General features: G+C 41.7%; 2 protein-coding genes across 2 annotated transcripts; both read left to right on the top strand.

The window, feature by feature from the left end:
* The first annotated feature begins 7863 nt into the window (after window positions 1-7863).
* On the top strand, window positions 7864-10623 carry LOC129752225 (uncharacterized protein K02A2.6-like). The gene is made up of 2 exons (XM_055748012.1): window positions 7864-9120; window positions 9343-10623. The coding sequence occupies exons 1-2, from the start codon at window positions 7864-7866 to the stop codon at window positions 10621-10623; spliced, it is 2538 nt and encodes an 845-aa protein (XP_055603987.1).
* Window positions 10624-10669: 46 nt separating this feature from the next.
* LOC129752224 (uncharacterized protein K02A2.6-like) lies at window positions 10670-12079 on the top strand. Its single transcript, XM_055748011.1, has one exon. The coding sequence runs from the start codon at window positions 10670-10672 to the stop codon at window positions 12077-12079; it is 1410 nt and encodes a 469-aa protein (XP_055603986.1).
* The last annotated feature ends 524 nt before the right edge of the window (window positions 12080-12603 follow it).

Below are 12603 nucleotides of genomic sequence, written 5' to 3'. Positions count from 1 at the left end.
CCTTCTTGTGCGCAGACGTGCCCAAACTCACTGGAAACCCGTATATAGAACCTCTCATCCTAACTGCTTCGGAGAGCAATTTGGCTGACAAACCGAGATGCATTCCTGGAAAATGCTAACCAGTAGAAGGTACGCGAGCCAGCCACTGTGGGAACAAAAGGCAAGTTGAGCAACGTGGGCGGCGGGCTAACTGTTCGAACGATGTTGTGAGTTCGGTATAAACACATATACACTCAGTTCTATTGATTTTTCGGCAGCTTTGACGGGGGATTTGTTGGAAATAGTTATTCTAGCTTAGCTTAGCTTAGCTTGGTTGACTACTCATATCCACCTTAAATCATTGAACTGGAAATGCTGTGTAGATATGCTTTTACTACAAAAATTCAAAAAAAAAAAGACTCCAGACAACATGTTTTATTAGGCTTTGTTCAACTTACGCATTTCCAATTCCATGATCGCTGGCGTGGCTAAGCAGAACAAGTTCTACCTCGCCAATGGTTGCTACTCCGTGATTGATCGAGGCCATCAGCTTTGTTCAAGGTCCAAAAGAATGGTGCTTGGGACTAGCAGCTCATTCACAATGCACAAAACTCATGCTCTCCCTTTGAAAATGATCAATAACGGCGCCGGCCACGTCCTAGTAGTCAATGAGGAATGAAGGAAGGATTGTTAGTAGGATACTTCTTAGGATCAATCAACAACCTTGTCCTTTTGTATTTCAAAGATTAATTTTGAAAAATTCAGAAACAAAGGTAAGTCAATATCACCAACTATAGAAACCGTCTATACGTCTGCGAATCTATATTAAAATATCCAAGGAAAGGGGTTTGTTAGTAGGGGAAAGGTTATAGATCAGGATCCATTTTGGTAATGGTGCGATCGTTTTTCCTACACCTTCTATGCTCCTAGATATTTCCTAAGGAAACTCCTAATTTTATTTATGAGGCAGTCCAGTTATCGATAAAAAGTATATTTTTTGAAAATCCTATTCAACATAACTTTTTTCCCTAGCTATTGTTCCTGTTATATTGATGTATTTTCAAAAATCACCCTTCAGAATTAAGAAACAAATCAAAGTATAACTATAATAAAAAATTTGAAATCTGAAAGATTTGTCGGTGAAAGCCTCGTTGTTTTGGTTAATAATTTCAAAAGAGCTGTCAGTTGTGATAATTGACGAAGAATTTTAAACTCCTATCAAAAACAAAAAAAAATAAATAATTGACGAAGGCCGTTTTTGAAAACCCATCAATATGATTCTACTCTGTGCCTCATATTGATTTCGCTATTACGGAGAAGAAAAGCTTGAGCTTGCTATCGCATAACATACTAAGAGGGACTGCTATCCTCTTACTGAACTGACACGTGCTGCTTTCTATTTCATAGCGAGAAGCATTACATATATTTTTAATTTCAACCGAACATGCCACATTCACCAAGCCTTTTTTCTATTTTTGTTGGTCAATAACTAACTATTGATGTTTGATGAGAATTGCATTTTTTTATTACTAGATTTAAAAAGAATAAAATTGTCTCTCTATACAACACTTGTATTATCCAGGAGTGAAAAAAAACTCGATTAGAAAAGTGTGAATTAACAGGATGTGAAAAGCACAGTTATTTTTGTTATCCTATTCATTCGTCCATCGATACAGAATACCGATTGCAAGAATAAATAGATCAAATCAAGCAGAAATGGATCGACTGTCACTTCCCAATCTTCCCCGATCAACCTCCACCAGGCCAAAACGAATCCTCCTGCAGATCCGAACCGGCTTCGACCAACTCCGATCGACCTCAACCCGATCTACCGAACAACGACCCGACTAGTCTCGACCAAAACACCAGCTGACAGAAACCAATCTTCACCCACGATTGAACGAAGCTAATATTTTTAGGTACTTGTTCCATTCCATTAATCAATCGTATTTTTTTTTTTTATTTGTCTGCGTTTTACACGACTTTGCCTAGGGCCAATTATGGCCCAACTTGGCTGACTAGTGTATGTTACAGTTCTTGTGTATATGTGTTCTTGTATTGTTTTTCTGCATATCTATTTTTAGAATTTTCGAATCTACTTTATCGGTAGCTATTGTGCCTGCTCTTCTTGTGTTTATACTCCGGGGAGTTTACAATCGTTATTTCGAATACATGTGCATGTTTGTTATTCATGGTTGTATGGGCGATACCCGATTTGTTTTACTTCTTGTGTTTATACTCCAGGGGAGTTTACAATTTCTTGTATGTTTTGTCCGAAGACCTATTCTTGGCCGAGGCCTTTATTCGATTCTTGTACTCATGAAGATTCTTGGTTTTTATTGTCCGAAGACATTCTTATTCTGTGGGTGTCCGAAGACCTATTCTTGTTAGCCCTAAGCTAAAGATGTATAACTTAGGGCTATTTTTTGTTAGGGGGGTGAGGAATCGAACCTCTCATCATCTGATTGAAAATCAGACCGGCTAGCTGACTGAGCTAACCACCCCCCCCCCCCCCCCCCCCCATCAATCGTATTCAAAAGCTTTTGAGCTCAGAAATGCGCAACAACATCGAGTAAATCAGTGTTGCCCAGCTAAGATCATGTTCCGTTCATTTTTAACCAAAGAGTCGTTTTTTCAAAATATTCACATTTACTTAAGTATGATATTTTTATTATTCCCATTTAATAATTACAAAAATAGCGCTCAGTTCAGTTATAAAACTTTTTCATAACCCTTCATTTACAATAAGTGAAAGCTAAAAACAATTTGATGAAGAAAAAATCAGGCATTAATATCAGCATTTTTTAATAGTAAACTTTGGCAATAAATGTTCAAAACTGTTGAGATTGAGGACTTCTGGAGTGAAACGATCAGCTAGGGAACGCATAAAATGAATATCATCAAATATCATCACCGACATCAGCTTTGTTCATTCGTAAGTAGAATCCTGCCTCCACTGGCCCCTGCCAATTGGCAGCCGTTCAAAGAGCCAACGTTCCGGCCGAACCAGTCAGGCCGCTTCTCAATGAAGCAACCATAATCGGCCGAAACCAACCAAAACCGATCCAGCTCGGCAGCAGTACTCGTCCCCCCGACTCAGCAGAAATCGACCGAAATTAACCGGAAAGAGACAGGCGACCAACCGTCATCCCATCTCTACCTGTTTCAATCTGACCTGATTGAACGGATTGAACAGACTTATCTATCATTCACGAAGAACCGAAGCCCCATGTAATTGAATGAGTGAAAGAGCTGGCATGAAACAGAAATTTATTTTCTTTTTGGCTTGCTTCGATCAAATGTTTAACTTGCATCTGATTGAAAAAAAAAGGAAAAGAAACCTAACAAAATAGACAATTTTCCCTCAACTAACAAACTCAGGAAAAACTAAAATCAAAAAACTGCTGTGAATTGTTAGCCCATATTATCACATTTTCTCAATCCAAAATACAAACTCAAGCCTAAATTATTTTTTAATCCTAGAGTTCAATCTAAACGTTTAAAACAAAGTCAATAAACAAAAACAGGAAAAATACTTATCTGGATTTTTTTCATTAGCTTCTAGTCCATTGATAGGCCACATCTGATTTCAGCCCTTCTTCAAAACACGAAAGTGTAAGAAAGCAATCATCTTTTCGTCGATTGAAAAAGCGAGACGCAACAACTACTGCGGTTTTGCAAACTTTTACGGCTATGGATTTCGGCACGGCAGTTATGAGGAAGAGTGAGAAGGAAACAAAGGAACCACAACACTCGCGCCGATGATAGATGAAAACTTTTCGACCGGCCGATATTTTAAAATTCAGATTGAAAGCATTTTGAGACTTGTTTCACGTAAATTTAACTCCCTTTCGATGAAAAAAAGCACACTACACAACACAGACCAATTCAAAACGAAAATCCACGAGAAATTCTTCCGAAAAACACTAATTACTGGGACTTGAAATAAAACGCGTGTGAAGCAAATAAGGTTGCCAGCCGATCCTCGTTGGAAATAGTTATTCTACTCGAAGAAAATCGATTGTTTTTTTCGAATGATTCAATGATCTATCACAGAAGGTCTGTGCCAAATTTTAGGAACTTTTCATACTCCATACTATTTACAGAACTTAAACCTTTGTCTGTGCCAACCCATTCAAATTATATTTTATTAGATTGGAAAACATTATTGCATGATTCAACACCTGTATCATATGTTATAATGAAAGCCTTATAAGCAGAAATTTTAACTCAAAAGATGGAGGAAAGTCCTTTTCCAAAGTTGTCGTAATTTACTTACCCTTTGTGGTTATCAGGAGAGCTATGTGCAGCTGCGTTCATTTTTGTTGGAATTCTTCATGCCAAGACTTAATTCTGCGTATAAAAAAGCTAGCAGCCGATGCTATACACACAACGAAAAAAATCTGTAAAATCACATCACATGTGATGTAAATAAAAAGAAGCATCATATATGACGGAGTTTTCAGTGCTAGTTGGAAATTACACGCCAGTGAAATGTTGCAACGTGTAAAATAAAAAATGATGTAAAATATGGCAACATGTAAAATAAAAATGATGTAAATTATAAAACCACTGAATATTGGAGGAAAAACTTTCCAATTGGAATCTGTTTTGTTTTATTTATTGGTATTTATGATTCAATAATGGAATTATCTCATGTCATAATAAAAATAAAACCTTTTTGTTATTAATTTAGTTTATTTCATTTGGCGACAATGATTTTTTTAATCTCACAATTTTTTATATTAGGAGTCACATTCACACTTATATTTTTTCTCGAAGACCGGATCCAAAGTTGAATAACTTGGAGCTGCTTCCAACACCGCTTCCTGCTTCACGAAGATCTCTGGGAACTTTAATCGCGGGAAAACTGCTTAAAAAATACTTTTTGGTGCACGACTTTGACTTGACACTTTGTTTAAATTTGTCTGATCCTATTAAATTGAAATTCAATGTCCTCATCACATTCCATGTCGTGTAATTTTAAGAAATTTCTATTTCCATTACATCACATATGATGTAACGAAAACGAAGCATCACATATGATGGGATTTTCAGTGCGAGTTGAATATTCCACGTCTGTAAACTTCAAAAGACGTGTAAAATTTAAAGACATGTAAAATATAAAAGACGTGTAATATTTAATTCGCACTGAAAATTCCGTCGTATGTGATGCTTCTTTTTATTTACATCATATGTGATGTAAATTTACATCAAATAATCGCGTTCCGTGTCAAGTAATATTTGTGTCATATGAATTCAGTGCTGTTAAGGATTCAACTTTTTTTAATTTGTAAATTTACATCAATAAATCGAGTTCCACGTCATGTAATGATACAGGTTTTCAATTTCAGTGTTGTTAAGGATTCAGATTTTTTTTCTGTGATAGGAACTATCTGACGCGACTGCAACGTAACTTCAAGAAACGTCCCAAATCGTTTTGGAAACATGTCAAGGATCAGCGGAGTGGGTGTGGACTACCAACTTATATGTTCCTTGATTGGGAGACGACTTGTTCGGACCTTGATATTTGTAATCTGCTCGCTAAAAATTTTTCTAGTATTTTCACTAATGAACCAATCTCTGTAGATCAAATAGTTAACGCTGTAAGAAATGTTCCTTCCCTGGACTTTTCTCTACACAACATTGCCATAGAAGAGGAAACCATTTTGAAGGCGACTGCTAAAATGAAAAACTCTCTTTCCTCGGGCCCGGACGGAATACCTGCCACATTTTTGGAACGCTGCATGCCTAATTTATTGTTTCCTATTAAACGAATATTCCAAGCATCGCTGGACAAAGCTGTCTATCCTTTGCTGTGGAAGGACGTTTACTTGTTCCCTGTACACAAAAAAAGGTACAGGAGGGACGTGAATCACTACAGAGGAATTTCTGCCTTATGCACAATTGCAGAATTGTTCGAAGTTCGAACTGGTAATCCTGGACCCCATTTTCTCATTCTGCAAGGAGCATTTTTCCAATGACCAACATGGGTTTATGCCCAAGCGTTCAACTAGTACGAACTTAATGAAATTAACATCCATTGTGCAAGACAGTTTTACAGCAGGTATCCAAACCGACGCAGTCTATACAGATTTGTCCGCCGTATTTGACATGGTTAATCATGAAAATGCTATTGCAAAACTCGAACGTCTTGGAATCTGCGGTTGCCTATTGAACTGGTTCCGTTGAAAACTGACCGTTCGAACTGAGGATTCGTACTCCAGACATTTCCCTGCTACTTCCGGTGTTCCACAAGGCCATATCTAGGACCGATTGTATTCCTTATTTATTTTAATGACGCTCTTCTACTGCTTGACGGACCAAAACTCGCCTACGCTAATGATCTGAATTCAATGCAATCAAAGGCCCCGAAGACACTGCTTCACTACAAAGACAATTCGACCTTTTCACTACCTGGTGCAACAACAACTGCCTGGCGTTGAACCGCAATAAATGTTCCGTCATAATTTTTTTGCGCAAAAAGTATGTGAACCACATCAAGGATTTAAATAGGTGTGATTCTTGATCAAAAGCTTGACTCTAAGACACATACAAACTATGTAGTGGGTCAAGCTTCTCAACGTTTAGTAAGGCTTTATTTTCCGCGTGACGAGGGTTTTCAGAGACGTATACTGTGTATACTGAAAAGTCTCTACTACAGCCTCGTTCGCTCCATCCTGGAATATGCATCGGCAGTTTGGAGCCCCTTCTATCAGAATGGCGCTGATCGGATCGAAGCATTACAACGACGTTTCATGCGGTATGCTCACGCCATTTGAACTGGTTTGATCCGTTCCACCTTCCAAGCTACGAAAACCGCTAAGGCCTCATTGGCCTAGCTAGACACGTTACAAGCCCGTCGAGCAGTCACAAGGGCCTCGTTTGTCTCCGATATCTTAACATCGAAAATTGACTGTCCTTCGCTTCTGGAATCAATCGACATTAGTGTCCGACCTCAAGGGCTGCGGAACCGGATTTTACAGCTCTCACTCCTCTTCGTCAACACAACTAAGGGGCAAATAGTGCATTGATCGGTGTGATCAGGATGTTTAACCGTTACTCTGATTACTTTGATTTCGGAACATCGAGGGATGCATTTAGAAGAAAAATTCTAATAGCGTTTAAGTCTAGGTAGTTTGGGTAAACTTTTTTTTATAATTTTTATTATTTTGTTTTGTATCCATTTCATTATTGGGATCAACATATGATCCGTTGATTTGTTACCAAATATTATACATGCAGATATAAACCAAAGTATGAGCGCTAGTAACCATAGCAGCTTTGCCTACTAGCGACACATAGCATACGTCGCGGCATTGAAATTCATAACGATGCACCGCGAGTTTCCTAGGAGACTAGAAGCATGCGATTGATGGTCAAAGGAAAATGAACAGTAAATAACGTAAACAATGCTTTGAAATCTTCACTGGACTGAAAACAAGTATAACAAATCTGCCAATGGCAGAAATCTCGCTAGTGAAACTGTCGCTATTCGGTTTGGTACTATACACATAATAAACAAATAAGATACGGATCGATTCTATACGCTGGATAGCTATTAACCATGAGTATTGTGTACAAAACTGAAAGCTTCCGTTGCTTCGTTGCCTGCACCAGAGAGTTGATTAAGAATTTAGACATGTTAGACTGTCATATTCGACAAATCGAAGCAATCGTTTGAAACTTAAAATCTATCTAAGTAGTCACTGACCAAAGCACATGTTAGTTTTTTCATTCCATTTGTTACTGTCATAGAATAAAGTAGTAATTAATAGTACATCCAAAGTTTCTTTATTCTGGAAGCATCTGGAAGACATATCAATTAGCGACGAGGACACTTCTGGAATTCAAGTACTCTTCCAGAATTGAACCCGAGGAAGAATGGCAGCAAATCAAGAACTCCAAGCAGCGATTTTGCAGATGACGAAACTTCTCCAGCGGTTGGCCGTTCCACAAGCAGCAAACCCAGAGCAAGTATTGGAATCGCTGTCCACCAACATCAGCGAGTTCAGGTTCGATCCGGAGAACGGCACCACATTCGAAAAATGGTTCGCCCGTTACTCGGATTTGTTCGAAAGCGACGCACGCAGTCTCGACGATGCAGCAAAGGTTAGGCTCCTGCTCCGAAAATTGGACACGTGTTCCCACAGTCGCTACGTGAACTACATCCTTCCTCAATTGCCGAAGGACATCCCTTTTGCTGACACCATCAAGACACTGCAAAAGATCTTCGGTAGGCAAACATCCGTTTTCAACAAGCGCTACCAGTGCCTACAGCTGGTGAAATCGGAAGCTGACGACATCATTTCATACGGCGGTCAAGTCAACAGAGCATGCGAAGAGTTCGAGTTTCAAAATTTGAGCATCGACCAATTCAAATGCTTGATTTTTGTCTACGGTCTCAAAGCACCACGTTACGCAGACATTCGAGCAAGGTTGCTTTCCCGCATCGAAGGAGGAACGGACGAGGCTCCGGTGACGATTCAAACTCTTATCGACGAGTTCCAGCGAATTGTCAATCTCAAGTCGGACACCACGATGATAGAACATCCATCAAGTTCAAGCAAATCGGTCCACAGCATTTCGGAGAGGAAATCCGGCATCCAACAACGTTCATCGAAAACGGAAAGTAAGTCCACACCTCGCACTCCCTGCTGGCAGAGTGGACAAATGCATTTTGTCCGCGACTGTCCCTTTTCCGACCATCTCTGCAAGGCATGCAACCGCATTGGTCACAAAGAAGGCTACTGTGGCTGCATGAGGAAGTCAGGCGATTCTTCAACCAAGCCCCAAGCGAAGAAGAAGAAACACTTCCACAAAAAGGTTGGCTCCAGAACCGAAGCCAAGGGCATTTACGTGAACCACATCGCAAACAGTTCCCGGAAGCGCAGGTATGTGACTGTCACCATCAATCAGGTCGCTATCTCGCTGCAATTAGATTCCGCAAGCGATATCACCGTAATTTCCAAGGCAACGTGGCACCAGCTTGGCAAACCGAAACTTACACCATCATCGATTGAAGCATCCAACGCATCCGGTGGTCGACTCAATCTCATCGGCGTATTCAATTGCGATGTCACTCTCAACCGCATGAGCAAGAGTGGCCAATGTTTTGTTACGTCATCACCAGACCTCAACGTGCTTGGAATTGATTGGATCGACATGTTCAACCTTTGGTCGGTTCCATTCGACACTCTCTGCAGTCAAATTTCATCGATCTCCAAGCCATGTTTCGAGGAAATAACATCATAGCTTCAAGCAACACATCCGACGGTTTTCGACAACTCGCTGGGCCACTGCAAGAAAACAAAGGTAAAACTTTTCCTTAAATCTAACGTCAAGCCTGTTTTCTGTTCGAAGCGACCAGTTCCATTCAACACCATTTCACTTGTGGATGCTGAGCTAACACGTCTACAATCGCTCAACATCATCACGCCGATCGATTTTTCGGAGTGGGCCGCTCCGATAGTAGCAGTACGCAAGCCGAATGGTAAAGTTCGCATCTGTGCGGACTATTCTACTGGACTCAACAAAGCGCTGGAGAGTAACCACTATCCTCTACCTGTCCCGGAGGAAATTTTCGCTCAGCTGAATGGAAGTTCGATATTCAGCATCATCGACCTTTCTGATGCGTATCTGCAGGTGGAGGTAGACGAGGAATCGAAAAAGCTTCTCACCATCAACACACATCGGGGGCTTTTTCAATTCAACCGCCTCGCTCCCGGGGTGAAGTCAGCACCTGGGGCATTCCAACGGCTGGTTGACACAATGATTGCCGACATTCCTGGTGTTCGGTCATTCCTCGACGATGTCATCATATTCGGACCAACCTGGGAAGCACACAAAGCGTCATTGGATCAACTACTTCAGCGATTGGAGAAATATGGGTTCCACGTCAAGATGGAAAAGTGCCACTTTTTCCAAACTGCAATCAAATACTTGGGGCATATCATCGACAACAAGGGCATCCGCCCTGATCCAGAAAAGCTCCAAGCCATCGCCTCCATTCCAGCACCGACCAACGTTTCCGAACTGCGCTCATTCCTGGGAGCCATAAATTTTTATGGCAGATTTGTCCGTAACATCCATGAACTTCGACATCCACTCGACCAGCTACTTAAGAAAGATGCGAAGTGGCAGTGGAACAACGATTGTCAACGGTCATTCCGGCGATTTAAGGAAATCCTGCAGTCCGAAATGTTGCTAACTCATTACGATCCGAAGCTACCAATCATCGTGGCTGCGGACGCTTCAAGTACGGGCGTCGGTGCAGTCATTTTCCACGAATTTCCAAATGGGTACCTAAAAGCAATTCAGCACGCATCAAGATCCTTAACTGCAGCAGAGCAAGGCTACGGGCAGCCGGAAAAGGAAGCACTTGCGCTTACGTACGGTGTGACGAAATTCCACAAGTACCTACTGGGTCGACGATTCACTCTTCTCACGGACCACAAGCCGCTACTATACATTTTTGGTTCGAAGAAGGGAATTCCGTTGCATACCGCAAATCGACTTCAAAGGTGGGCGCTGATGCTGCTCAATTACGATTTCGACATCCGTTACGTTTCCACCAACGAATTCGGTTGCGCTGACATGCTGTCCAGATTGATCGACCGTACCAAGCAGCCAGAGGAGGACTAGATCGTTGCAGCGATCTCGCTCGAAGAAGACATGGTGAGCATAATTCATGACACTGTCCATCAAGTCCCAGTTTCATTCGCAGCTATCCAAACCGCAACGAAGACAGACAAGGCTTAAGTTCATCCGTGATGGCTGGCCAACCGATCCACAGTCAATCACAAATCCAGACGTGCATTCCTACTTGAGCAGACGAGACTCCCTCACCCATGTCGACGGGTGTATTTTGTTCCGCGACAGAGTAGTCGTTCCGAGCAAATTTCGACAACAGATCCTGAATCAGTTTCATCGCGGACACCCTGGTATGGTTCGCATGAAGTCGATTGCACGCAGTTTTGTCTATTGGCCAGGAATAGATAAGGACATCGAGGATTTTATCCGGCGGTGCACTCCATGCTGCATAGCTGGGAAAACACCTACCAAATCAACGCCCGAATCTTGGCCCATGCCCGACAAGCCGTGGTCACGTATACACGTGGACTATGCAGGACCTGTGGACAGATTGTACTTCCTGGTGATTGTGGATCCTTACACCAAATGGCCGGAAGTGTACGCAACAAGAACCACAACGACGAAAACAACAACGAAGCTTCTTTCCCAGTCGTTCTCAACATTCGGTGTTCCGGAAACCATCGTCTGGGATAACGGTACCCAATTCACTAGCCACGAGTTCCAGGTTTTCTGTGAAAAGCAAGGTATCCGCCACATCCGAACAGCACCGTACCATCCTCAATCCAACGGGTTAGCTGAACGTTTCGTGGACACGCTGAAACGCACGCTCCGGAAAATTCGCTCCGGGGGAGAAACACTGGAGGAAGCACTGCTGATTTTTCTCCAAGTTTACCGAACAACACCAACAGCAGATCTCGGTAACAAATCTCCAGCAGAAATAATGTTCGGTAGGTCAATCCGAACAGTTTCGTCGATTCTTCTACCAACCACTCAATGCATTCCAGCAACGCAGACTGAACAGCAAACCGTCAAGAATGGTGCAGTCTCAAGGCAGTTCGCTCCTGGTGATTCGGTGTACGTCCAGGTTCATCAAGGTAATGCATGGCAGTGGCAGGCCGCCACGGTCATCGAACGAATTGGAAGAGTCAACTACAACGTTTTCCTGCAAGATCGTCAACGACTCATCCGCTCACACATCAATCAACTGAAGCATCGTGCGACCAAGACTGTTCCCGATCCAGGTGCAAACCAAGACCCGAGTCCATTATCAGGGTTTGTCGACGGATTTGGTCTTGAGGTGCCAACTCAAGCCGTTCCAGCAGTAATACCGCATCCACCACCCAACGGAGCCGTGGACTCTGACGGTTCAGAGTATTATTCGGATGGAAGCAGCGAAAACGACGGTCCGCCTCAGCCAGATCCAGTGCCAGTTCCGGTTGCAACTCCTGCGAGGGAACGACGACAAACCAGGTTGCCATCTAGGTTCGAGCCGTACTGGATGGCTTAAGGGGGGAGATGTCATATTCGACAAATCGAAGCAATCGTTTGAAACTTAAAATCTATCTAAGTAGTCACTGACCAAAGCACATGTTAGTTTTTTCATTCCATTTGTTACTGTCATAGAATAAAGTAGTAATTAATAGTACATCCAAAGTTTCTTTATTCTGGAAGCATCTGGAAGACATATCATAGACAAAGTCAAGAGATATGAAAAAGAAATGTTCGTTAAAATTGTTGTATTAGTCTATATAGTCAAAAAAGGCTATGATCATATAGAATCCGGGCAGTTCAAAACGCGTGTATTCTAAAAAACTGTTCGTCTGATCGAAAATCTTATTTATCGTTGATTAGGGGCCGTTTAGATACCACGTGGACAGAAAAATGAGATTTGTGACCCCTTTTCCTCCTCCGTGGACAAGCGTGGTTTCCAGAATTTCCTGATATAAAAATTTGAAATTTCGTCATATTTATCCAAGGGGTTGAAATCAGCATTCTTTGCATTTGGAGTGGTAATGATCAAAATTCCACAAC

The sequence above is a fragment of the Uranotaenia lowii genome, chromosome 3 (assembly GCF_029784155.1).
Source record: "Uranotaenia lowii strain MFRU-FL chromosome 3, ASM2978415v1, whole genome shotgun sequence".
Classification (NCBI taxonomy): Eukaryota; Metazoa; Arthropoda; class Insecta; order Diptera; family Culicidae; genus Uranotaenia; species Uranotaenia lowii.
Note: the sequence above shows the minus strand (reverse complement) of the source record. Positions and strands in the feature narration are given on the sequence as shown.